The sequence below is a fragment of the Sphaerodactylus townsendi genome, linkage group LG04, assembly GCF_021028975.2.
Source record: "Sphaerodactylus townsendi isolate TG3544 linkage group LG04, MPM_Stown_v2.3, whole genome shotgun sequence".
Classification (NCBI taxonomy): domain Eukaryota; kingdom Metazoa; phylum Chordata; class Lepidosauria; order Squamata; family Sphaerodactylidae; genus Sphaerodactylus; species Sphaerodactylus townsendi.
In genome coordinates, this window is record NC_059428.1 from 131,084,677 (window position 1) to 131,111,607 (window position 26,931).

The window sequence follows — 26,931 nt, forward strand, 5'->3', positions numbered from 1 at the left end:
TCTACATTGAGGGAATTTGCTGACCCTGGAAGTCATGATGGCCACAAGCATAGATACCTTGAAAAGGGGATTAGGAGAGGTCCATCCGTGGCTTCTAGCCATGGTGGCTGGATAGAGCCTCCATGTTTAGTGGCAGTAACCGCAAGAATACCGGTGTTGGGGGCAGTGGTGGGATCTGAAAACAGCAGGTGCCTGGAAAGGTGTTGGCAGCCACCATGTTGCGGACCCCTTTCTTCAACTGTATCATTCACAACCTTAGCATGACATAACTATTATATGAACAACCACGCCATTCCAGTCACATTCCACTATGCCATTCTCTAGAGATGGACCACCAGTGTGGGTACAGTGGATAGACCTTGGCGTACCTTCCAGCTTTAGAATAGATTTGCACCCTAGTTAGAACTTCATTCTTTCTTTCAAGCCAGATGCTAGAGTGCTAGTTTGTAAAGAATTGTTGCTAATCAATTTTCCAGTGTGTGTGTGTGTGTGTGTGTGTGTGTTGGGTGTTAAATGAAAAAAAGTTAATTTTTCGAAGGAGGTCTGCATTTGTGTACGTAGTGCCATCAACTAGTAGCTGATTTACGGCAATCCCATATGGTTTCCAGGTAAGTGAAAAGCTGGAGTAGTTTGCCATTGTCTTCCCCTGCAAAATCTTCCTCAGAGGCCAGGCCAAAGCACTTCTGTTCCCTCAGGCTTTCAATGAAGTTGATTTTTAAAAAACGCTGTTGTAGTCAAGAAACAGCTATTTTAGGCTGTCTAAGGTCCATATTGTCAGGACTACGCCTGTCAGTGCCTTGATGCCCTGCTGCGTGTGACTTGCAAATGGGAATTGTAAATGTCCCGTTTCCCTCTCCCCTTCCTGGGTAATCTCCTGGCTCCAGCCCGCCGTCAAAGTGGTGCGAGGGGCTCCCAGGCTCTTTGAAGCTCTGTAGTGTAGTAACTTTGGTAGCATTCGTTGTGGGGTGAAACCGGGTTGAAAGGATATAGGTCCTGGATCTGAGTCTCTAGCTCAGATCCTGCTATAGATTGTTACTCTTCGCATTACCCGGAATAAACTGCCTTGGAACTTTCTACAGTCTCTGTTATTTCCATGTTCGAGAGCCTGACACATATGGTCTGTGTTTTTCTGCCAGGCTTTTAAGTGTTGGATATAAATGATTTTTTAAAAAAGTTTTGCTTTTATTATTTTTGTTTGTAAACCACCTTGGGCAGGTTCTAAAGAGGCAGCATAATTCACCCTCCCTCAATAATACCCCTCTCAGAGCCACTGTTAAGAGTGTTCTGTCAGGGGAATGTGGGTTTGAATCCCCCCTTTGCCATGGAAGCTCGTTGGTGACCCTGGACCAACCCCACTTTTAAGCCTAACCTACCTTATAGGGTTATTGTGAGGATAAAACGGAGGCAAGAACAATGGTCACCACTGGGGAAAGGGCAGGGGATTAATGAATTAATGGACAAAATTAAATAAATAAGGCCTCTTTCCTCCCGAAACCTGACAGTTCCCAGGCTCTACCCCTGAATCTGAACTAATTTCCAAACCTGCAGTTTATGTGTGTGCATGTGTAACCCAGCTTAAATTCCAAGGTAGATAGCATCCTTAATTGAAAACGAAGAGAGTTCGTTTTCTTTTTGACACCTTGTGACACTCGACACTTACAAAAGTGACAGTAAACAATTTTCCAACTTGTTCTTTCTTTTCTCTTTTTTCTTTCATAAAAAATAACATCCAGAACAGCAATCAAATGTAAAAAAAAATAATTAACATATAATAGTTCAGGCCTGTTGTGCTCAAACAGACCAGCAGAGTGTCGCTCCTTTTTCAGCCTTTTGTCTAGCTGGGTCCTTTCGTGATGGATGAGCTAGTTAGCTTCGCTTTGCGTTTGCTGAGCCGTCTGTTCTTCTCTTCAAGGGTTCCAATATAGACCTGGAATATCAATATATAGTTCATAACATACTTGAATTACTTCTAGGATGAACTACCTGCAGCTTCAAGCTCTCCCAACAAATCTGGGAGAATTCATATAACATACACTGCAACATCCATGCAAGAAAACCAAAATACAAACTATTAGCCAACCAATACACAAACAACCCCCCCCCCCCTTTCAGCAATCAAATAAAAAAAATCCTCACACCTGGAATATCAAGATATAGTTCATAACAAACTTGGGAGTCTTCTAGGATGAACTACCTGCAGCTTCAGGCTCTTCAATAAATCTGGAGGAATGACACCTTTTCTTCCTTATATGGGAATATCCCAACGCTTTAGCTCCCCTAGTGGACACTTTGGGTCGCACACCTTATTTTTTGACAGCGCTCCTTTCAAAACCGTATGTTTTCACAGGCGGCTGCAAACGAATTTTTTTAAAAGCAGCAGAAACGAAACAAACCATTTTGATTGTGTGTCCCTGCATGGCAGGGGGTTGGCCTTGTGGTCTCTTCCAACTCTATGAGTCTATGACTTGGAAGCAAAGCGTTGCCACTCTGCATTTGCACTGTGCACCCAATTGGCAACCCTACGAGGGAGGTGGAAGAATAAATATTCATATCTAATCTTTTTTTCCAATAGCCCTTTTTGCAAAAACGTATTTTTTCACAGCATGTAGCAAACAAATTTGAAAAAAAACCCCGCAGAAACCATTGTTTTGGAAGCAAAGCGTTGCCACTCTGCATTTTCACTGTACAGCCAGTAAAAAACTGTTCCTTCCGTGCTGCAACCTTTACTGGGGAGGAGGCATCACAACGCTCCTTTCCCCCTATTAAGAATGCGCTTACCGAATTTCCCATCCTGAGGTTTCTCCCCTTTAGGGGGAGCTCTTCGACACGCGAGGCCCGGAGAAGCGCAAAACGCCGCTGGGCTTCCACATTGGGCCGTTGAAACCTGAAAACGCCTATCAGGAAGCCGCTTTCCCGAGACTGACGGAGAAGTTGTCCAATCGGGAGGAGACGGAGAGAGCTCCGCGGCTTCGCATTGGCTGGACTAGGCGGAGAGGGGCGGGGCGGCGGTGGCGGGAGGATTTGGATCGTTGGGGAGAGGTTTGGCACAGGGGCCGGCATGGACGGAGGAAAGAAACCCTTCCGCGGGGTCCCCCTGGCAGGCGGAGGAGGAAGGGGGTGGGAGATCCCTGACGGAGGAAGCAGCAGCAGCAAGAAGCCCAGATTTGTGAGTATCCGGGCTGAGGGGCGGGGCCTGGTATATTAGCCTCACAACAGCCCTGCGAGGTAGGCGAGGCTCAGAGTTTGTGGGTCACATGGAGGGTGGGTCTCCCCCCCTCCTTGGTGTATTTTGTTTTGGTTTTTTGGCCCCCTCATCAAATGGGGATTGAGAGCAAGTTATAATTCCCCTCTCCTCCTTTTATTCTCTCAACAGCCCTGCGAGGCAAGGAAGGCTCAGGGGTTGTCAGTTACGTTGAGGGTGGTTCTTCCCTCCATCTGTACCAGCTTTCTTTATAGCCCCCCCAGAGGAGCTGAAAGCTTTATATCCCCCCACCAAAGGAGCTGTTTATAATTTCTTCTCCTCCACTTTATCCTCACTGCATCCCTGTAAGGTAGGCAAGGCCTGGGGTTTGTTTATTTATTGTTTCGATTTATAAACCGCCCCATCCCCTGGGGGCTCTGGGCGGTGAACAACATTCACATATACAATTAATTAAATCGATAACAACAATATAATACTAAAAACTATTAAAAGCTACTTAAAAACAGCGGTTAGCATCATAATAGGTGCCCTATTATGGCCAATTCAATTTAGATCACCCCAGTAAAAGAAAAGGGAGGGGTCAGGTTCCTCTCTGGGAGGATAATAGGTGGTAAAGTGCAACAGATGGTATGTGCAAGAAGATGCAGGGGGGGAAGGAGAGGGGGAGGGGGAGGGGGAAGGGGGCGCCACTCAGCGACTGGACACTCCAAAGGCCCGGTGGAACAAATTTGAAAAAATTTGTTGGTCAAATTGAGGCGGGATCAGCTGCTTCTGAAGGAAAGTTTGCTATTTGTATACTCAGTTACTTTATTTATATGCTACTTTCCCCTCCAGCAGGGATCCAAATTGTCTTACATTGCTCTGCTCTTCTCCACGTTGTCCTCACAACAATCCTGTGAGGAAGGTTAGGCTGAGAGTGTGTCTGGCCCAAGATTCTCCAATGAGCTTCCATGGCACAAATGGAGATTTGAACATAAGAACATAAGAACAAGCCTGCTGGATCAGACCAGAGTCCTTCTAGTCCAGCACTCTGCTACTCGCAGTGGCCCACCAGATGCCTTTGGGAGCTCACATGTAGGATGTGAAAGCAATGGCCTTTTGCTGCTGCTGTTGCTCCTGAGCACATGGTCTGCTAAGGCATTTGCAATCTCAGATCAAGGAGGATCAAGATTGGGAGCCATAGATCGACTTCTCCATAAATCTGTCCAAGCCCCTTTTAAAGCTATCCCAGGTTAGTGGCCATCACCACCTCCTGTGGCAGCATATTCCAAACACCAATCACACGTTGCGTAAAGAAGTGTTTAGTAGTCCTTATTCTTCCCACAGCATTTTCAATGAATGCCCCCTGGTTCTACCAAGATCCACTCTCACCAGTACGCTGCACTTTCTTCTTGAGGGATGGAAGAGGAAGCAGGAGCTGTCCATGGGGTTCCTTTTGTAGACAGGTGGAGACTCACTGTGGGTTTGGGGGCTGGGGGCTGAAAAACAGCTTCACTGGAAATATTTTTTCAACCATGTGTTTGTTTAAAAAACTTCCACCTGACACGTTGAAGAGCTATTGGTGAAGTTATGGGCAATCCTGTTTCTGCTCTCTGGGGATGCCAACTAAGGGTCTGGAAATTCCTGGATATTTGGGAGGCGGGGTTTGTGCAATAGAGTCCACCCTCTGAAGCAGCCATTTTCTCCCTTGGAGCTGATCAGACTGGAGATCTGTTGCAATTCCAAGAGATCTTTAGGCTCCACCTGGAGGTTTGCGAGATTACCTCTGACCCTTTGTGTGGCGTTATTATTACTTAAAATCTGTACAGTGTCCCTTTCCCTTGTGGCATGATACTAAATCCATAAATATATGTATATATTCCTTCTTCCCTGAAAGGCCCTCAACTCAAATCCCGTTAGAAGACTCACCAAATAAAACAGCCTGGCAGCCAAAAAAAAAAAAAAGATAGAGAAAAATAAACAACTTTTTTGTTTAATGCATTTTTTTGGCCTTTCTCTCATGAGGTTCTCCTTTTAGATCCTCAAAACAATCTGGGGAAGTAGCCTAGGCCGAGGGAGGGGCTGGCCCCAAGTCCCCTTGGGAGGTTCACGGCAGAAAGTGGGTCCCTCAAATCTAACCACAACCCCGTGTTGTCTCTCATCAAGAATACACAGGTAACTGCTTTGCTGAATGGTTATTTGTGTTTGGCGATGCTGCTTTTCTGGTTACACCGGAATTGGAAAATGGCTCTGCTAGGTCTTTGCCCAGTAATCCACCCTGCCATCAAGCTGGTTCGTGCCATGTCTCTTCTCTTCTCTTCTCTTCTCTTCTCTTCTCTTCTCTTCTCTTCTCTTCTCTTCTCTTCTCTTCTCTTCTCTCTCTCTCTCTCTCTCTCTCTCTCTCTCACACACACACACACACACACACACACACACACACACACACGTGTTATTTTTATTTCTCGTTGCTGCTGGCAGGGTATCTTTGGGATGAGCATTGTTGTTGGGAGACCCACTCAGGATGCCCGGTGAGCGTCACTGGAGTTAGTAGTGACAATGAGGCTTATACTGATCTGGCTGAAGGGGTGATCGGAAGGGGCATCCCTTTCAAGACCCGGCTTGTCACTACCAGCATGGAATGTGGTGCCTCCACCGGGGCATCAGCATAACTCATGCTCCTCCCCCTGATACCCCAAGGAGTTGCGTTGCCGGCAAACTGGCCCTGATCTCACCCAGGTTAGTTCTGCTGCGCTTGTTCCTGTTCTTGCTTACGTTGTGATAACGCTTCCTGCCTCTCTACCACTGCAGGTTTGTAGAACTGAACGCTCTTTAGTCCAATCAGTGCTTTGCAACAGTGTGTAAGGAGCGATGTTTAGATTTGAAATTGAACCTCTACTTGAAACACTTGAAATATATGTTTTTTCATTCTTGAAGGTCTGAGTCAGACTTCCTGGGAATGACTTCATAACTTTCCTCCCCTTATTCTCTAGCTTGAAGGCACAGCTTGTGCACAAAACTTTTGAATTTGACATTTTTAAAGGCAGCGCACATTCCTACGACATATTACATGCAGCTGTAAAGCTTAATAATTCTCTGGGGATTGCTAGCACCGGTTCATACCAAGGTTGCTGTTGCTTGCTTCGTGTTGGGCTGTTTTGGAAGACTGTTTGGAAGCTTCAGGTGGTAGAAAATATGACAGTGAGATTTTAATGTTAACAGTGTCTGCAAAAGCCCAGTTGTCATGGTGTCTAGCAGTGATGTAGGTATAGATTTTTTATGGGATGGATTCGGTGACTGAGGGCTTTCCAGCTGTTCCATTCCATGCATTGTTTCAAGCAAGCCGGACATGTAATGGGAGGGGTTTGAACCCGAGGGGAAACCCCCCCCCCCCACTTTACCTATGTCCCTGGTGCTGAGAAATTTCTTTGTGGCACCAGCGTGGTGTAGTGGTTAAGAGCAGGTGCACTCTAATCTGGAGAACTGGGTTTAATTCCCCGCTCTGCCACTTGAGCTGTGGAAGTTTTTTCTGGTGAACTAGATTAGCTTGTGCACTCCAGCACGCCAGCTGGGTGACCTTGGACTAGTCACAGTTCTTTGGAGCTCTCTCAGCCTCACCCATCTCACAGGGTGTTCGTTGTGAGGAGAGAAGGGAAAGGAGTTTGTAAGCCCCTTTGAGTCTTCTTACAGGAGAGAAAGGGAGAGAAAGGGGGATATAAACCCAACTCTTCTTCTGCCTTGTATACCTGTCCTTGCTGCATGTAATACTTTTAAAATAACTGCATAGATATTAGAGGTTATGTGGAATAGAATGCTAGAGATCAGGACCCCCCCCCCCCATGTTTGACCCCTGTCGATTGGCTCTGCAGATCCACTGTTTTGGCATCAGCTTCCACCACAGCACACGGATCTTCACTGTGCAAGTGAAGGTATGCCGTGGAAACCATTTTGGGGCTGGATTTGCTTCCTTCAGCAGCCGCTTTGTTGCACACAGGTGGTGGCTATGCCCACGAGGCTATGTTAAAATTCCAACGGTGCCTGCAGGCTCAACAAGGGTGGGGGATCCTGTTCATACATAATTTTGGAAGATCTTGCCTGCATTTTCAGGCTATGAATTGTGGCCTATTTAGGCATCTCATAGTCCAGATGAATCCAGAGCAAAGGGATATGAAATAGTGCATCGTTCTGCAGACTGGCTACATCAGAGTGACACTGAGTTAGAAAGAATCCTTTATAGTGCCACTCACCTTAAATATGTTTGGAAATGGCATAGTGTGTGTCTCGCTTCCCCTCGTGGATTTTCTTTGCCCGTGACTACAGTTTGTGGTAGGAGATCTAAAGTAGATGTTGAAGGCAGTTGAGCTTTTGAGATGTAATTTTAACCTTGATCTTAGCAGTAGTCCTTGAACTTTGGTTGCCCTCATTGGAGACCTGTAAGGCCAGATGTGTGCCCAGTTCCAGTGCAAAATGAGCATTGAAGAAGAAGAAGAAGACTTGGATTATATCCCCCCTTTCTCTCCTGCAAGGAGACTCAAAGGGGCTTACAATCTCCTTTCCCTTCCCCTTTCACAACAAACACCCTGTGAGGTAGGTGGGGCTGAGAGAGCTCAGAAGAACTGTGACTAGCCCAAGGTCACTCAGTTGGCGTGTGTTGGAGTGCACAGTCTAATCTGAATTCCCCAGATAAGCTTCCACAGCTCAGGTGGCTGAGCGGGGGAATCAAACCTGGTTCCTCCAGATTAAAGTGCACCTGCTCTTAACCACTACACCACACTGGTGTCACAAAGAAATTTCTTGGCACCAGGGACGTAGGTAAGGGGGAGGGGGTTTCTCGGGTTAAAACCCTTCCATTACATGTCCGGCTTGCTTGAAACAATGAATGGAATGGAACAGCCGGAAAGCCCTCAGTCACCGAACCCACCCCATAAAAATCAAACCTAGTTCCTCCAGATAGAGTACACCGGCTCTTAACCACTACGCCACTGCTGCTCCTCATTGATCATATCAGTTGATCAAAGGTTTGGGCATATCTTCAAGGCAGCCATTAAATAATGAGCTATGGATGGATAACAGCCTTATCTTTACCAAATGGAAAATGTATTAAATACTAATCACACAAACTTACCGTAAAGTGTGAGATCAATGGAGTAGTTAAAGAAGGTCTTATAGGAGAATATAAATCACAACTGGAATTAAAAAATGAGTCTTTCTGTCTTTGCCCTTCCGCAAGGGCAGATTCTCTGTATAACTGGATTATCTGAGAATCTGCCAGATAATTTATTGAGGGGTGAAGCATTTTGTCTGTTCAAGAAGACGAGTCTTCACAAGGTTGGATTGGTTAAGGATTTTAAGTAACCTGGAAGCCCTGGAAAAGATGGGGTGCTTGGGTCCCAGAAAGTGGGTGCACATTTTCTTTTGGCATCGCTACCTAATTCAAGACAGTCCTTTCATTCTAAATCTATAAGTATCTTACTCATAACTAAAGGAAGGTCTTGGAAACTTGGATAATAACACTGTAAGCTTTAAAGTTTTTCATCTACTACCTGTGTCTAAGGCACAAAAGGGTCAAGCTGAAGATTATAGAGAAAATCCTTGTCTAATACAGACAATTGGAAATTCACCATAACCTTTTTAAGGTAACAAGGAGATGGAGCCAAGACCAGCCTCTAAGTATGAGTTGGAATTTGAAATACAGTTAGGCACTAGAAAGATGGCATGTAGAAATTTTGATTGAAGAGATTTAATTTAAGAGGAAAGAGCAGGAAGCCAAATTAGAGCTCCATAAAGCAGAAAGGATCTGATTTTTGTTTTATAGACTTTCAGAGCGAAAGGAATAAATTGCCCTCCAGAATGTCAGAAGAATTCCATAATCGCATCTAAACATACTTAGTAGACTCAAGAAAGGGGGAAAAATGAAATTTCCACTTACTGGAAGAGGCAAAATGAAAACCTAAATAGTTGCATTCAACATTTGCTCAATCCTGGGCCCATCCATAATCCAGGGGTTTATTTTTCTTTCTGATAGATATTTTTAAAAACAGTATCTTAGATTAAGCGTAATTAATAGTAAGCAAATTATACTGACAGTGCAGAACAAAAGCATACAGAAGCCGGCTTAATCCTACCCTTGAGCAAGAAGGAAAGGCTGCATTATCCACAGAAGCCCCTTCCGCACATGCAGAATAATGCACTTTCAATCCACTTTGCAGCTGGATTTTACTGTGTGGAATAGAAAATCAACCTGCAAACAATCGTGAAAGTGGATTGAAAGTGCATTATTCTGCATGTGCGGAAGGGGCCGTATAATAGAACTAGTATTTGGTGAGCAGCCAAACTAGGAACGTGGGAATGGGTAACTTGGAATTTATTTGGTAAATTGCTTCCAAAAAAACACTCACATGTATCCCAGTATGTACCTTAGAAATAGGAGCAAAGTGGAAAAGCGGAACCTTGAAAGTGTGTCACTTTTATCTGTGGGTCTTAATGCCTATTGAATGTAAGATAAGATCATAACAGAATATTTCTTTTACAGCACTTGCACATCAAGACTCTGACAGATGATGTGGTAAGACTTAATGTTTTCTTAATGTTGCCGGGCTAACCTGGTGCCTTGGTTTCAGATTATGTAGTTGTTTCATTGTAGCAAAGAAAAAACAGCTTTGGTCAGCTGTTCTGAGCTTTGTGCAAATTTGTCTGTTAACTGACCAGTCGTCAGTGGCTCTTTTAATGCAGCAGTCTCACTCCTGTGCTATTCTGCATCTTCAAGGGAAAGTACTGCAGTAATTCTTCTGGTTCAAGATTTCTCAGACTAGGTCCAGCAGATCTCTAAAAGGTGGTTCATGGATCCATTCCAAGAACAGGTTATATGTGCCTGGCTAATGCAGAAAAGAAGCTATCTCAGTTTCGTAGGAACAGGGGGGTGGGTGAAACAGGGATTCCTTACCTCTTTAAACAGCGAAATGTACATTTCACAACCTCATGTCTGGTTAAACTGGGAGAGGTGTTTTTTTTTAACAACAAAAACTGTTTGGAAAAAGCTAGATAGAGATCTCCTTAACAAGCAGAAATTGAGAAAGAATACACACCAAACTGAATCAGGTTACAAGGTTGCCTCCTAGAACAATACTTCTCGTACTTCAGCAACCCAGAGATGCCCGTTTTTACTTTTAAAAAATTCAACGTAAAAGCAAGGCATAATTCATCTCTCTCTCAGTTGCTGGTTGGAATGCACAAGCCTTTCCACTGACAAAGATCTTAATAAAAGCTGTTATACACAGTCCACAAATTGTGGCTGGAAATTCTAGCAGTTTGATACCCTGTACTAGCCTGCAGTAGTGTCTAACTCCACCACAATATTACCTCTAAGAATTCCTTGACTGCATCTTACAGTAAACATGCTGTCCTAAGGTAAAAGAACTCTTTAAATTATGAAGAATGAAACCATCTCCAGTGTTCAGTATCATCAGTTGTATCTAAAATAATGAGTTAAGTAATTTTTTTAACTTCTAAACCTTTTCATAGGGCAACCAAATCACATTACAAATTTTTAACTGTTTGCCAGAAAATATAATTTTTGCAGCAAGCTCAAGCAGTGTACTGCAAGTACATATTCTGGTCAAGGAATTATCTTGCACAGAGACTGAAATTGGGCCGACTTTAGCTTGTTGACATTTGAGTTTTGTTTGTTACAACAGGAGATACGTGCCGGTGTAACATTTGAGCTTATCATAAACCATCTATATGCTATGAATAAGAGCTGCTGCAATGCTTAGATTAACTTCTGGTCCAAAAAGAATTTGCTACAACAGTGTTGAGGAGTGACCACTTTTTTTGGCATTGCTGACTTTTGTGGCGCCTTGAAGTTCAGCCTCTTCTGGTGCCAAGCATTTTATTTATTTATTTTGTCATCAAGTCGTGGTTGACTTAACGGCAACCTTGAAGGCTTTCGAGGCAAGTTCGGAAGTGGTTTGCCATTGCCCGCCTTCCTGTCACAAACCTGGCTATTTCTTGGAGGTCTCCCACCAAATATTATTACTTGGCCTAAAGCCCGTTGTTGGCCTGTAGGCCCCCAGTTCTGAGATTAGTCATTACCGTTTTGATAAGCTTATCTTTACGATTTGAGCCTTTTATTCTTTTTTTGTACATATGTAAATAAACACTTGTCCCGGCTTTAGGTTTATAGATTGAAATAAAAAGACGTTTTCTGTTGATGCGGATAAAATCTAAATTTCTGAAATGTGCTTATTCTGAGGGCGTTTGTTGTTTTTTTGCAGATGGATCGATTTGCCAGCATACGAATTCCAGGCAGCAAAAAGGACAGACCTCCTCAGCCACATCTGAAGCATTCCTCAACCAGTGACTGGCCTGTAACTCCTGATGGAGACGCCTTTATCCCTACTCCGTTGCCTGATAGAGAGATCTTAACGTTGTTTGAAAAAATGATGGTAAAGATCCTCGTGTAACATCATGCTTTTCTATCATGCTGTCTTATTCATTTTGATAAAAAGGCTAGAGGTGTGGGGGCCCGGAAAAAAAAATCATCTTTTTCCCCCCTATTTTTCTCCAAGGCTTTTTTCTTTGATTTTTTTCTTCCATGGAAAGTTTGGAGAGTACTGAAAAAAAAACCCTGTGAAATTGTTTATTTCAGAAGGAGTGAAATGGTTTTAAAGCCAAGATATGCACATACAGCTCCTAAATGTGAAGTACATTTCTGCACTGAGGAGGAAGTCTAGTCTTCTTGAAGGGAGCATGCAGGATTTTCACTGCTTTGCGGCTGTTGCTTAACTTCTAGAATCCTTTTGACCTGAGTTGTGGATACCTTTCACCTCTCCCTCAAATCACTGTGACATCTTTACCCACAGACTGAGTAGAAAGTAGTTTCTTACCCTAACTTGCTGGAGGGGGAGGATTAGAAGGATAAGGAGCAGAAACTGCACCGGAGCCTCAGAAGAAAACTGAACTCTCTCTAACGACCAGATAGCAAAAATAAGATGCATGTGCTAAGACAGCGTAGGGTGTATCAGCTTTAAGTTTTGTCTCGAGTTCTGGGTATATTTGAAGTTGTGCTTAAGCAAAACTAAGGCATTTATAACTTCTGCATTCCATGAATATGCCAAAAGTTGCAATTTCATACGCTCCCAAGTTTTAAAAGTATTTTACGTTAAAGCAGATAGGACAGTAAATGTTACATATATTTCAAAATTTCCCCCAAATTTCTGTTTCTAGGGGGGGGAAAGGAAAAAAACAACTGGGTTTTTTTTTGGGGGGGGGCGCTTTAAAATTTCTGGAAATTTTACGTCTCTAGTCGGAACACAGGTTCTCTTGCTGTAAAGCACAGGTCAAACTCGCGGCCCTCCAGATGTTATGGACTACAGTTCCCATCATCCCCTGCCAGCATGATGCTGGCAAGAGATGATGGGAACTGTAATCCATAACATCTGGAGGGCCACGAGTTTGACACCTATGCTGTAAAGTAACACCAGCAAAAAAATGTTGCTTCCTTAAATCTTTTGTAGGGGTTGATCTCTTTACCTCTGTGCCTGTTTAGCACGCTGTCAGCACTGCCTTGAATGGAAGTCTTCTGGGAAAACAATTAGCTGCAGTTAGTTGCGAGTGAAACTAACTAGTGTTGGGGTGTAGAACTACCGACCTGCAATGAATGGCTCTCCCCTTGCTGTAAATTGACAAACCGACTCCACATCACAGTGCACGAACATGGCTTGCAATAAGACATCATGCTGATGGCGGAGGCAGCCTGCCTTTGAAGAATTCTCTCTGTTGTGTATCTCAAAAGCATGTGCATCGGTTGATAAAGGCGTGCGATTGGTAGTGCCAGGTGCGCACGTTCCTTCAATTCAAAATCCTGTTCAGTGCTTCTTTATGTGCTCCTTCTTCTAGATGTCTGCTGCAAATAAACGCTTCCAAACACTTGGTTCTTTATTTGCCTGTAAGCATCAGGATGTCACTGCTGGCACCCGGAGCTGTAGCGCTGCCAAAATCCTGTGCCGCTTTTGTCAAATCCCTTTGTTGATTGTTTACATAATTATGATGAAAGTTAGCTCATTGTTCATCTTGTGTTGCTGTGTTTTGTTCCTCGTTGGTTCGGTTTTCTTCTCTTGTGACCAGTGGCTGATGGAAGTTAATTTACACCGCAAGAAATAAAGGCAACTTGTTGAGTAATTCTGGGAGAGGGAACTTTTGTCTTCTAACTGGAGCTGGAACTACGTGAACATTGTTACGTTTGTCTGACTTTAATTTTTTTCCCTTCCAAGGGTAAAGCTAATACCTGGTAGCCCTTTAAATCACATCCCAAATCAAAATGTAGCAAAATTATTAACCTACCTATTAGATCAAAAAGAAACATTAAGAGGTCCATGAAGAGATATTAACTTGACTGTAATCCAATTTGGAATAATATTTTTTGCTGGAATCCTTTTAATTACATATGCTTACCTAGTTGGTGTGATTTTTTGGCTGTTTTAGTAGCCAAGGAATTAATGTCCAAGTCAATGTTTCTGACGGACATTTTTTAAATGTCATGTAAATATTCACTTGTCAATCTTGACCTATGTTTGAATTTCTCGATTTCCATCTTGGAAAAAGTTTTTTCAGAGATGTATGTGGAGCTAAAGATTGAGCATGCCTGCAATAAATTTCTTTAGGTTGATGAATATGGTATATCAGATAGGCCCGAATAGAAATCTAAGATATTTTCATTGTAAATATCTCTGAGATGATCTCTGGCTTTGCAAATCATTTAGTTCCATCAGATTAAAAGTTACTTGAATGTTCTGGAGCTACTTCAAATGGATTCTGAAACATTCTTAGTTCCTTTCTATGCGTATAGCAATAAGTGAATCTGTTCTGGAATTCCACCTGCATCTTTGATGTTTCTTTCAGCATAGATTTGTGAATTTCCAGCCTTCTCAAAAATTGCAGCATGAAAACTTTGAATAGTTAACTTCACTTTCTTAACAAAAATGTTTAGTTTTGCTTCAAAAGCTTTCAGTTCAAAATACACGTCACACACGAGGTTTCCTTTTCCCTGCAACCTTAAATTCACTGTGTTCAGATTAGGGGTGAGCACAATTTTTTTGGTAAATTTTATCTTCAGGTTTTAAAAACCCAAAAATTTTCAGTAAAGCTGATACCAGTGATGTAGGTATAAATTTTTAATGGGGTGGGTTCAGTGAGTGAGGTGACTTTCCGGCTGTTCCGTTCCATGCATTGTTTCAAGCAAGCCAGACATGTAATGGAAGGGGTTTGAACCTGTGAAAAAAACCCCCCCTTCCTAAGTCCCTAGCTGATACCTATCTTTTTCTGATTCAAACTTCCCCAAATTTGTTCCTTTTCACTCCTGGGGAGAATCTTCCACCAGACAGCTCACACAACTGCTTCAAAACTCTGCTAACCTCTCAGTCAACTGTGAGAACTTTCCAACTGCCATTTGAAGAATTCTGTTCAACCTCTTGTCAGTTATTCTGTTCAACCTCTTGTCAGTCATGCGACTGTCCCTTGACAGGCACAACTCCATAGAATACAGTGACCTGTCACATGTTAACATGCTAATTTAATAGTGGCTTGGATGTTTTCCCTTCCTTAGAAGGTTTTTAACAAAAACTATCCTGTGTAGAAATGGCTAATATATTTTCAGGGACTGGGAAAGGTTCCTGAAAACAAGATTTCTAGTCTTTATGTTGGTCTCGTTCTCTTGAATTAATTGTATTACAATAGCAGTAACGGGTTTTACGTCAAGTGTTGTAAAGGAAATGGTGAAAAATGAATGGAAGGAATGTAGTCAAGTATAGTTGCCATTTTCACAGTCTTGGCTACTTCTCTAATCCTTCATGAGTGCCACAAATGACACTGTGATTGTAGCGCCTGAAAAGAGATTTCTTCATATTCCTCAAAAATAAGATGATACTATTGGAAGAAATAAGATACCATCTTGTTGACGACTCTAAAGCGGCGTAGGATAGGAGATGGCTTAATTCCCAGTTAGACTAGAGAATTGCACATCTGTGCTAACTCTATTTTCCTTTTTTCTTAGGAAGATATGAATTTAAATGAAGGTAGAAAGGTTCCCCTGAGAGAGAAGGACTTCAATACCAAAAAAGAGATGGTGATGCAATATGTTAGTTCTAAGTCTAAAGCGGTGAGTACCTTTCCCCTTTATCTTTGCTGGAAAAGCATCTGCTGCCCCATCTTTGGGAACAAGGTTGTTCACGTACGTGCCTCCAGTGTGAGAATACACCGTGCAAAAATGACTCCTCTGCTGCTTGTGGCACATATGAAGCGGGCCTAAGAAATGCATCTGTGTTCTTCACTGTGTCAGGCAGTGGTCTGGTGGTAGCTCCTCACCTTGAAAATGCAGTGTTTCTTTGGCCCATGAATTTAAAAGCAGTCGCGTTGAACACTCACTTAGCCAGAATAACTGGGGAAGGCTGCAGGTTGCTGCTTCTGGAGCGGCTGATACCAGCCTGTCCTCTCCCTCCGTCTTTTCCGGTGAGCACGCCACAGCCAATGGTACTGAGTGTGGCATCTCTGCTTCAACAGAGTGGATGATTATTGCTATGGAGATCGAAGTACGTGCTTCTCTCTAGTAGACCATACATTTTCCTCCCAATGATTATTCATCCCAAAAATGAAAACGGTTGCACAGAAGGATTTAGTGGTCCATCACATCGAAAACAAGCCAATCCAGCCTGGTGAAACAAGCAGTTTGGGGCAGAGGGCCTGATCATCCAGGATCAGGTTCTGTGGCAAGAGGAATGTGACAGGAAGCTGTGCACGGAAGCATGATTTCCCTCTCTCACTTCTGCTGCAGCCTGAAATTCATAGGGATCCCAGAATGTTAGAGAGTTATTAATTTCAAGAGTGTAGGGTTTAATGTATGTTTTCAGATTTCATTGTCTGCATGTTAATTTGTTGAAGGAAGAACTTGACTAATTCCAATTGAGAAACGATTCAAGTTAAATAGAGAACTGATTTAAAACCAAACTTATTTAAATTGCATTCGTTTAGATTTAAATGTTCAGTTTCAATTTAGATGGAAATATTAATTTAAATCAAACTTATTGATTGTAAGAAATAATTTTATGTCCTTTTTGAGATGTGAACGTTTTCCCTGAGTTTAATCGCATTTTATTTACACGTACAGACATTGCTTCTCAGCCTGCATTAGTGTGACAGAATGTACACGTGTTGGGTACTTGGCGAGTGGCTGCTCATTCATGCATGTGATTCTCAAAGGCATAATAGTCAATGTTCCCCCTTTGTGACCCCTGCATTAATGCTCATCTTCGCTCTTGTGTTGTGCGCTTTGTTTCAGTGTTAGGATCAGCCTGGTGTCATTTTACCACCATCATAAATATCTCTACTTCTAAATTCAGCTCTTGAAGTTTGGAATAGTATTTGGTCTCTTCGATGCTTGTGAATTCCTCCTGTGTGAAATGCAGTGAATCGGGCGACAGATATGCCTGCTTATTTTATGCCTGTACTGATTTACCAATGTTAGCTTAAAATCCACATGTAATAATTTGAAGCGATGTATTGTCGAAGGCTTTCATGGCCGGAATCACTGGGGTGTCGTGGGGTTTCCAAGCTGTAGGGCCGTGTTCCAGTAGCATTTTCTCCTGACGTTTCGCCTGCATCTGTGGCCGGCAGCTTCGGAGGAAAACCCAGCCCAGAAAACCCACAACACCCCAATTGGAAGCAATGTTTGCAGTAAGTCCTATGTTGCTTTTTCAGGGAAGCCTGAAGAGCAACAAACAAATCACTCCCCAAGATTTCATCTGTGAACTAAAATCAGGAACCACCGACGAACGGCTTGTTGGTCTCTTGGAATCGCTCCGTGTATCACTGACCAGTAATCCTGTCAGGTAATGCCACCATTTCAAACGTTTTGCTTTTTTAAGTGGTGCAGCTGTTTGTGACAGTCTTCTCGTATTGGGGCTTCCTTTAATTAAATCAACAACTTCGTGAAAAGCTGTGGATGATTTTGTTTTGTTTAGATCAGTATAAAGATCTTTGCTAACTCCGTTAATAGAAACGGTTCAAATACAATCACCTGCTTCCAAACTGGTTATCTCTTTTTAAAAAAAACGTAAGCAGAAGGACAGATAAAGTAGCACAAAATGATGGCGGGTTCTATTTTGAGAGTTTTTTGCGGCTGTTCAGAAAGGTCGCCTGATGATGTCTGAATTACTATGCTGCTGGTATACTTCGTCTGTTTCACTCATTCATTTGGTACCAAATTAATCTCCATATCATTATGATGTTGCCAAAAGGTCTCCTGAACTAAAATTAGAATGTGATTAAATCAACAGGTTTAAAATGAGCTGTAGTGTGTTTTATGGAGATGTCTACGTACAGATGGTTCGTGTGAGTTTATGAACGCAAAATATTCGTACATTTCATAACTTATTCTCCAGCGACACTTATGCATTCTCTCTCCCTTCGCATGCATTGTGTAGAGTGCTAGGAGCACCATTCCTTGCAAATGGGAGTAGATTACTTTGGCAGGGAGCTCCCTGACTGATTTTCCTTGGCGACATGTTCTATTCTTTTCTGGAGGTCTTTTAAAGTAAGAACACAGAAGGCAAATAATTATGTGGATTAGCAAACCTTCGCACAAGGGCTTTGTGCTTTTAATTCAACCAGGGAGCTGTCCAGGGTATGGAATCTAATGAGTATATTCCTTTCCATAATTGGTTGGTGTAGGCACCAGGGGCAGCCGGTGACTTCATTGACTGAGCTGGGGTTTGGACTTTGTTTCCTCATCTAACTGTGCAATCTAAAGGGGGGGGGGGGGATGCTGAAGCCACACTGGAAACGGCTGAAGGGTTGTGTCGGTTCCAGTGTTGCGCAAAGTGCCACGGACACTAGTACAGACTCAATTTGGTAGTGGGGCTCTGTGGGGCCAAAACCTGGATATTTCCTCACACGTTGTCACTTCTTCTGTGCAGGTGACTGCTAGAGTGAAGGGGAGGGGGTGTTTCCAGGGGTGCAGCTGACTTTAGCCAACTTCCAAGAGTTTTGGACTGGGAATGCCCCCTTCAGCGGAGTGTACTTACGCCACTGAAAAGGGTTGTGTAAATCATATCCCTCTATGGGGTTTCCTGGGAGAAGGAATTTCTCCTTCTTCCCCCAGTGCAAGCTCTGGTTGCCTCTTCAGAGGCAGTGTTGTGTTGCTGCCCTGGCTGCTGATCTGCCCCCCCCCCCTTTGAACTGGGTTGATTGTAGTTACACTGCTATAGCTTTCTTGAAGACATATAATGCTTTGTAGTTTTTTTCAGTGTCAGGTGTGTATATTTCTCTTTGGCCTCTAGCAAGGGCATTAGTTGCTGTGCACAATGGAGGTTTTCTTCCCACAAGTGGATGAAGCTGTGGCTTCAAATCCCAGTTTGTGGATAAGGAAACCCTAGTTTGCATTTGGATGTAACCAGCACTATGGAGTTTGGTTCCAGGCTTTTGCTATCAGGAAGAAGAAGAAGAAGAGTTTGGATTTATATCCCCCCTTTCTCTCCTGTAAGGAAACTTAAAGGGGCTTACAATCTCCTTTCCCTCCCCTCCCCCCACAACAAACACCCCGTGAGATGGGTGGGGCTGAGAGAGCTCCAAAGAACTGTGACTAGTCCAAGGACACCCAGCTGGCATCTGTTGGAGTGCACAAGCTAATCTGGTTCACCAGATAAGATTCCACAGCTCAAGTGGCAGAGTGGGGAATCAAACCCAGTTCTCCAGATTAGAGTGCACCTGTTCTTAACTACGACACCACGCTGGTACTCAATTGTGCTGCTTGCACATGGGGAACAGCATGCTGGCATGACAACAAGTGGATTTCTCATGTTGTCTTTATTCGGGTATAGGCACCTCTTCTCTTAATGCTGCTAGCGAGTGTCGTGGCTGTTGTGTCTGAATGGGACCTTGTCTGAAATCCCAAACAGCCACGAAGGTTTCTTTGGTGAACTAATCATGCACTTTCAGTACAACACTGTAAGCTGCCTCGAGCCAAGGGTATGCATTATTACTACATTTGATATCAAAGCTGCCAGTTCTTGAGCTGGTTGTTGGCCTTTCATTACAGTTTGAGCCTCACCCAGAGGCCTAGGAGGTTGTAATGTGTCGGCGTAGTATTCGTGCAGATCCTAGCAGGGCTGCTTTCTGAATTTGACAGATTTTGTCGATTTGAAGATTTTCCAAGTGCTGCCTCTGTGTTTTCGGAATGGCACCCAGGGTGCTGATTACCACTGGGATGACCTCAGCTGCTTTGTGCCATAGTCGCTGTAACTCGATTTTCAAATTGTGGTATTTAGTGACCTCATGTTCTTTTTCACACAACGCCACCCCTGAACCCTGGTTTCCAGGGGAGTTTGGCACCCCTCCAGTCCCACAGTCCAGAGCCAGCGTGGCCTTCAGTTGGGTCAAAACAACCCACATTCCTCAGTCCTGAACAGGCCTGCAACAGCTAGCAGGTGTCTAGTGAGCTGATGAAGCATTGCCAGAATAAAATGAAACTATAGCAACTCCGGTTCGATAAAAAAGGGTGGGGAAGGAAGAAGATCCCACGTCCCGGCCGGGAGACATGATGGGATCAAGCCTGAACTGGGCAGTTCGTAACTCCCTCCAAGGATCTGCTTGAGAAGGGTACAAAAAGAATGGACAATAAAGACACACACCTAAAACAACATTTTTATACAATAGGCTTATTGTTCCTCTCTCCAATCATCAAAGTATTCTGTGTAAAAGTGAAAAACAGTTGCTGATTGTCAAAATCAGCATCATAAAACAACCATAGGCGTAGAATTCATAAAAAGAAGTCATTAAAATATCCCGTGGGTGTAGTGGTTAAGAGCAGGTGGATTCTCATCTGGAGAACCGGGTTTGATTCCCCACTTCTCCACCTGAATGGCAGAGGCTTATCTAGTGAACCAGATGTATTTCCGCACCCCTACATCCCTGCTGGGTGACCTTGGGTGAGTCCCAGTTCTTCAGAACTCTCTCAGCCCCACCTACTTCACAAGGTGTCAGTTGTGGGGAGAGGAAGGGAAAGGGGCTTGTAAGCCACCTTGAGTCTCCTTACAAGAGAGAAAGGTGAGGTATAAACTCCTCCTCCTCCTCCTCCTCCTCCTCCTCCTCCTCCTCCTCCTCCTTCTTCTTCTTCTTCTTCTTCTTCTTCTTCTTCTTCTTCTTCTTCTTCTTCTTCTTCTTCTTCTTCTTCTTCTTCTTCTTCTTCTTCTTCTTCTTCTTCTTCTTCAATAGGTTTGAAAATAGGCCAGGATTCAAATATAACAGGAATGGGATAGAAATTCAGTTAAAAGCCTGGGTGAATAAAAACTTCTTCGCCTCCTAGCATTTAAGGGCCAAAGAAAGCGCCAGGCAGGCTTCGAGAGAAAAGGCACCACGGCGATGAGATGCCACCACTGAGAAGGCCCTAGCTCTGGCTGCTGCTCACTTCCCCATAGCTGCTGTTCACTTCCCCAGAGCTGAGCTCATGGCTGCTGTTCACTTCCCCAGAGCTGATGACAATCTCAGTGGGAAGCTGGACCGTGCAGGAGCAGGTTGCCCCAAGTTCTTCAAGGGTTTCAGGGTGAGCACCAACACCTTGAACGGCATCCAGTGCTGATGTCAGCACTTTGACTGTCCAATTTTGGATGTGTTGAAGTTTCTTGACAAGTTTTCAGAGGCAGCCCCAGGTACTACATATTGCAGTAATCTAACCTGGATGCGATCAATACCTTGATAGCCAATTAATCACTACAGGTGCTTTTTTGAGGATTCTTCAATCATGAACCTTGGGATGTGCACCCATGGGGCATATCAGACTTAGGGGAGGATTTGTCTCTGTTCATGGAAGATGAGTTCGTAAAATGTATCGTAGTCGGATTTTACATTCACCCCTGATTTATTTGGGGTAATTTTCAATTAAAGCAGGCATAGTTGTTGCTGCACGGTTACGTAAGATTAAATTGTGAAGAAGTGTGTTCGTTTTATATTTTCTTTTCCTTCTGGATTTTCAAGTAACATTTCTTATAATGATGACAGTATATTCAGGCAGTTGACAACTTGAAAAAAAAACTATCATTTCCTGTCTGAGAAAGACCTGATGTGGAAAATGCTTTCAGATGGTGAGCAAACTCCAGATGATTGATCAGGCCTGTAAAGTTACATGGCACACAGGAATCCATTTTAAAATCTCAAATGAGCAGTGACAAATATATTTATAGATTTTATGCATAAAGACCTGGGCCTAGTTGTTCTTTAGAAAATCTTTTCAAAAACTGACGGTTTCGATATCCTCCTTTCAAAACTGAAAGACTGTAAATGTCCATCTCCAACACTCTAGAAATTAAACATAAGCAGAGTTTAAACTTGTTTGTTGAGCAACTTTCAAAATAATTCTGAGAAAAAGAGTTTTGCCCCAATCTTAAAGAGGTCTACTCAGAATCCTTCTTGTTTAGATTTGCTGTGTTAGTTACTTTTAAGAACATCAATAATTAACTTGTAATGTGTCAATATGTTCTTCTATTAGGATTTTTGAAGGTAGCTGAGAAAAGGGTCTCTCTTGGAAATTCAATAGCTACATATCTTTATTATCTTTGGGGAGAAGAGTGAGGAATAAATTAAGTACAAGAACAAATTCCCAACTAAAAGAAGAATGGTTATGGAGTCCAGCATGTAATTTCCATATGCACAGATTTTGAAAGATGGTAGAATGAGAAAGAACACCCCCCACACACACACACACACAACTTAACATTCTTTTTTTGTGCGTGTGATTGTTTGCTAATGAGTGTTATTTTTTATCTTTGTTTTACTGCAGTTGGGTTGAGAGCTTTGGCCATGAAGGACTTGGATTATTATTGGACATCTTGGAAAAACTAGTTGAATCCAAACAGTATGTACTTTTGTGGAAGTATTCTGACTTCTGTATGTGAACAACAACTTGCATTTATGGTTTGAATTGATTTTAACTATTTTATTGGATTTAGACAGGACAAAATTTTGAAGAAAGTACAACACAAGATCATTCAGTGCATGAAAGCTTTTATGAATAACCAGGTCAGTGGCTTAATTTATGTTTGAGATTAAAATTGCCTTCCTCTGTATACTTTGAAGTAAATAGAATCAAATAAAATTACTTTCAACTAAACGTTTTTAAGAATTGTAGTGACACTTGACTGTACATAAACACAGAATTGTTGATTTGGTTAGTATTTGGCCAGGTCTGTTTCATTCCTGTGGTTGAAATGCTATGAATTACCATCATGGTTGAACAAATAGTATATTAGTAGTAAGGATCTAAGAAACAATAGCATTACTAATTATTTGTATAGTATTTCTGATAATTTACTTATTTACGGCTTTTGACAATTGGAAACAGAACAAAACCTAAGCATTTAAAATAAGTTACAATAAAGTTTTAAAAAACCCAGGACATTTACAGATATATGGGGTTAATTAGCATTAATTAGCATTTATGTTATATGCTTGTTTTTTGTCTAAGAACAACTTGTAATGAGCTGTTCTTCTGTAGAGAAGGGAACTGAAGTTCACAACTTACTGATTTACCTAAAATAAGTTTTTTGGCAATCTGGTTAGGACCCAAGGCAAGTCACAATTTCAGAGATGGCAACGATATAATAATGAAAACATAACAATACAACAAAACCAACCCAGCATATCAGTATTCCTCGCAATCACTCCGTATGCCAATTGACGAATCCTTGAACCAAAAGACACTTCTTAATCTTGATTCCTGAATCAGCTTAGTAGTCATGTTCCATGAAGCTGCCGCTCAACCATCCTGAGCCCAGGCCAACCTCCTGTTCCAAATCCGTGCCAAAGGCCATCTGTGATAAAGGAAGGTCTTAAAACGTGTTCCTCTGAACACCTGCCCATAGGATCACCCAGTCTTACCAATTAAAAAATTAAGTTAGTTTTGATAGGCTTTTCTAAGCAATTCAAAATGCTAAAATGTACCTGTTGGGGAATCAGTGAAGTTGTATACAAGTTTCACCGCTGAATGTATGAAAAGAATCACACATGGATGCACGGAGAGAAGTTGATGATCATGAAAGAGAGGCTGTGAGACAGTTCAGAAACGCCTTTAGAACAATTTTACGCTTGTGTCCCGTTGCTTACCAGCATGCATTTGAGGTTAAAAAAAAAATACCCTGAACTGGCAATTGTCTAAGTTCCATGGATAGAATTCTCGGTTACTTAAAAAAAATTAAAATAAATATGCCGTAGAAATTTGGGCTGATACTCCTGTTGCTTTCTCCAAGTGATGTATGACTAGTGATAACTAGAAACTTTTAAACTTTTGGAAGCGTGGCATTGTTACCGGAAACTGTACGGTCTGTCCCTTTTATGATGGGTAATTAGCAGGGAAACGGCCTCAAGTTGTGAGAACCGGGATCTTTGCCACCTGAGTTTACAGGAGTCTTTCCCCATCAGAAAACCGCAGGAGTCCAGAAAGTAAAGTTGAACAATTTTTATGGAGAAAATAAAATAATAAACTTGCAAAATATAGTCACACAGAGAATTTCAGCGCCTAGGATTGAAATGGGAAGAAAGATAGGGTTGGGATAGAGCAGGGGTGGGGTGGGGTAAAATCGTCTTGCAGAGGAATAGGTTCCAAAGGGGAGAGTCCAACTCTCACGTTAAATTTCAAGAAGAGGGCTAGAGCACCTGGCACACAGCGCAACCTGGACAAAAGGCAGTCCAGGCACACTGGGCAAAGACTGCCGAAAATCTGACCCTGCAGTGATGTTAAGAGAACTAATCTTCCTGTACAAAGAAAGTTCCTGTCCTCCTGGAGAGGACAGTGCTGTGGATGACGGCTTGATGAGCCAAAGCCGGGGAGCGTCCAGCAGTTGATTAGATTTACATTGGGACTGATGAAAACACAGTTCTGAAGTATCCCAATTCGGGGACAGGTTGAGTGTTTCCCAGAAGTGAGGCAGGAAGGGGTGTGATAGGATTAGTGAGGTAAGAATAGCTTTCGGGGAACCTCGGTTATATCAGGCTGGCTGGCATTCAGCAGATCTTCTGTGGGCAAGAGAGCATCTGTTCAGATTCCAGGGGCTGTGGCCATTTCTCAGGGCTTAGTCATTGTTTTTCAGATAGTGGTCCTCAGGCTTCAGAAAAAGTGTGGGGAGTCCCTCTTCCAGTGGGAGATGGGAGAATTTGCCCAGGGAGGCTCCTTTCCTATAGATACCGTGGTACATACCCAGGATATGGCATCCATATTAGCCTGTATTGCTAAGGCACCTTTCAGGAAGATGGGTAGAGCGCTGCTTCCTAAAAACAGCGCTGCTTCCTGTCATCCCCCAGATCTGTCTGGTAACAGCATATTTCCCTATCTTTTTCCCTCCTCCCAATAAAACCGAAATAGTGTATGTGTATGTGAGAAAATTCCTGCAAGCAATAATTGTTTTGCTTTCCCTATCTAAACTTCAGTTAATACTTTAAGAACATAAAATGCAACACACCCAGCTTAACATATACCATTGTTCCTTTTGGTACATTTATTTACTTCAAAAGCATTATCTTCACAGAAGGAATTAGGTGCGCTCGGTGTTGGAGGTGGGGCGGCTGTAAGAAATATCAAGCGCATTTCATTTTTTTCCCCCAGTTGGGAGATACACACACAACAAAAATTTGAAAATAGAAATCATCAGCATTGTAGTGCACAATATGAAGTGTTCATTATCCAATCTTGGAAATGGTCCACTTTCACATAGACAGCGTTAGTCGTAAACAAGAGTTCCTTCAAATTTTGAGGAGTTTAGAAAATTTGCCTGTAAGGTTTTAAATAAAAAAAGTATGTTTTGAGGAAAGCGAGGGTGCTTGTAGGAGGCATTCCTTTTCATAGGATGTACACATTCCGTGCTTCTGATGTCTCCTTTTAATGCTGTGCCATGTTAAGTGTGAGCTGCCTTCTACACAAATGCTTTCTAAATGTATTTTAAACGTTGCCTCGGTGATTTCCTGTCATGAAAAGACGACGTTTCATAAAGGCGTATTTTCTAATGTTCTTCCACTGGAAAATGTAGTGCAGAGGGAGCAAAGAAAAAAGGTTGCCTAACTTCCATGAAGTTTTTTTTAAAAAACCCAGCTTTCTCATTGGCACATGTAGATATGTTTGAAGCCAAAGCCAATTAAAAAAAGAAATGCAGTATTCATATATTTTTGCTGCCAAGTCACAGCTGACTTATGGCGACCCTTGGTGGGGTTTTCAAGCCAAGAGACTTCTGGAGGTGGTTTGCCATCGCCTGCGTCTTGTTACAACCCTGGTATTTGGAGCTCTCCCATCCAAATACTAGCCAGGGTCAGGGCTGAGAGCACATGATTGACCCATATAAGCATGCAGGGGGGGAAAAAAACCCAGGATTGTACCAGTTATAGATACCAGGACTGAAATGTTCGGAACGTTTTGTGTTCCAGTAACTGTTCATTTGTTTAGATGAGGGTTAAACATTTCTGATCAACATTTTAACTGTTTTGGTGGATGTCTGCTTTATGGACTGATGTGGCCGTGTGCTTTCTGACAGAAAAGATCCTGCATGGCCAAGTAGATCCTGCTATTGCAGTCTTGGGCCCCTTCCGCACATGCAGAATAATGCACTTTCAATCCACTTTCAATGCACTTTGCAGCTGGATTTTTCTGTGCGGAATATACAAAATCCACTCTCAAACAATTGTGAAAGTGGATTGAAAGTGCATTATTCTGTGTGTGCGGAAGGGGCCTTGGTTACCTGTCAGAAACTTTCTGGTCATGGCATGTGAACTGTGTGTGAGAGTACTGTCATTAAGTTCGTCATACTGCTGTTGTTTGCAGCCATTCCCGAAGACCATAGCTTTGATTCAGAAGTGGTCATGAGGCCTCTTATCCTGGTAGAGATGGATTCGCTTGCACTGCATGTTAGTTGGTTGAAGCATGTACTTCTCACTAAGCTAAACTTCTTTGTTCTCTTCAGTATGGTTTGGAAAGAATAATGGGCGAGCAGAGAAGTCTTTCGCTACTGGCTAAAACTATCGATCCCAAGCACACGAGTATGATGACCGACGTAGTTAAACTTCTTTCTGCAATATGTATTGTCGGTGAGGAAAACATGTAAGTACAGGGTTGCTCAAGCTGCTGCCCAGTTCACAAACGTTAAAAGGAATACTGGCTGCCAATCGAGTACCGGGTCATGTTTAAAGTTTTGGTATTGACCTTTAAAGCTGGTTTTCCTATGGGTTTCAGTCTCTGCTTTATCTGAGGGACCTTCTCTCCCTATACCGCCTTCTTCTAGGCCCCTCTCCGCTCATCGGAGGTGGACTCTACTGGTGATCTCAGCCTGTTATATCCTGCTACTCTACAAGGGCCAGGGCTTTTACAGCTCTGGCCCCTACCTGTTGGAACAGGCTTCCAGGTGAGATCAGGGCCCTGTGGGACTTACAAAGTTTCCGCAGGGCCTGCAAAACGGACCTGTTCCGCCAGGCGTTTGGCCAGCCGGGATGATGTCAACTTCGCCACAAGAACATCTGGCCTCCGTTGGGAACATAAAAGAGGAGGGAGGGGTTGAAACCATCTGTAGTTTTAGTATTTTATGTATTTTTATGTAAATTATGATGTTTTATGATGTTTTAAATTGTTTTATTATTGATGGACACCGCCCTGAGCCTTCTGGGAGGGCGGTATATAAATATAATAAAAATAAATAAATAAATAAATAAATAAATAGTTGCAGTCGAAACTGGTG

The 26,931-nt window shown here is 42.7% G+C and overlaps 1 protein-coding gene across 1 annotated transcript in view; it reads left to right on the forward strand.

Moving 5' to 3' along the window:
- Nucleotides 1-3,020: 3,020 nt before the first annotated feature.
- Nucleotides 3,021-26,931, forward strand: part of DIAPH3 (diaphanous related formin 3) — a 165,087-nt gene continuing 141,176 nt past the window's right edge. The window contains exons 1-8 of the mRNA XM_048494922.1: nt 3,021-3,166; nt 9,711-9,743; nt 11,452-11,622; nt 15,228-15,332; nt 16,928-17,058; nt 22,002-22,076; nt 22,171-22,240; nt 26,164-26,300. Coding sequence (XP_048350879.1) covers nt 3,059-3,166; nt 9,711-9,743; nt 11,452-11,622; nt 15,228-15,332; nt 16,928-17,058; nt 22,002-22,076; nt 22,171-22,240; nt 26,164-26,300 — 830 coding nt within the window. The 5' untranslated portion in view covers nt 3,021-3,058. The remainder of the gene's footprint in view (nt 3,167-9,710; nt 9,744-11,451; nt 11,623-15,227; nt 15,333-16,927; nt 17,059-22,001; nt 22,077-22,170; nt 22,241-26,163; nt 26,301-26,931) is intronic.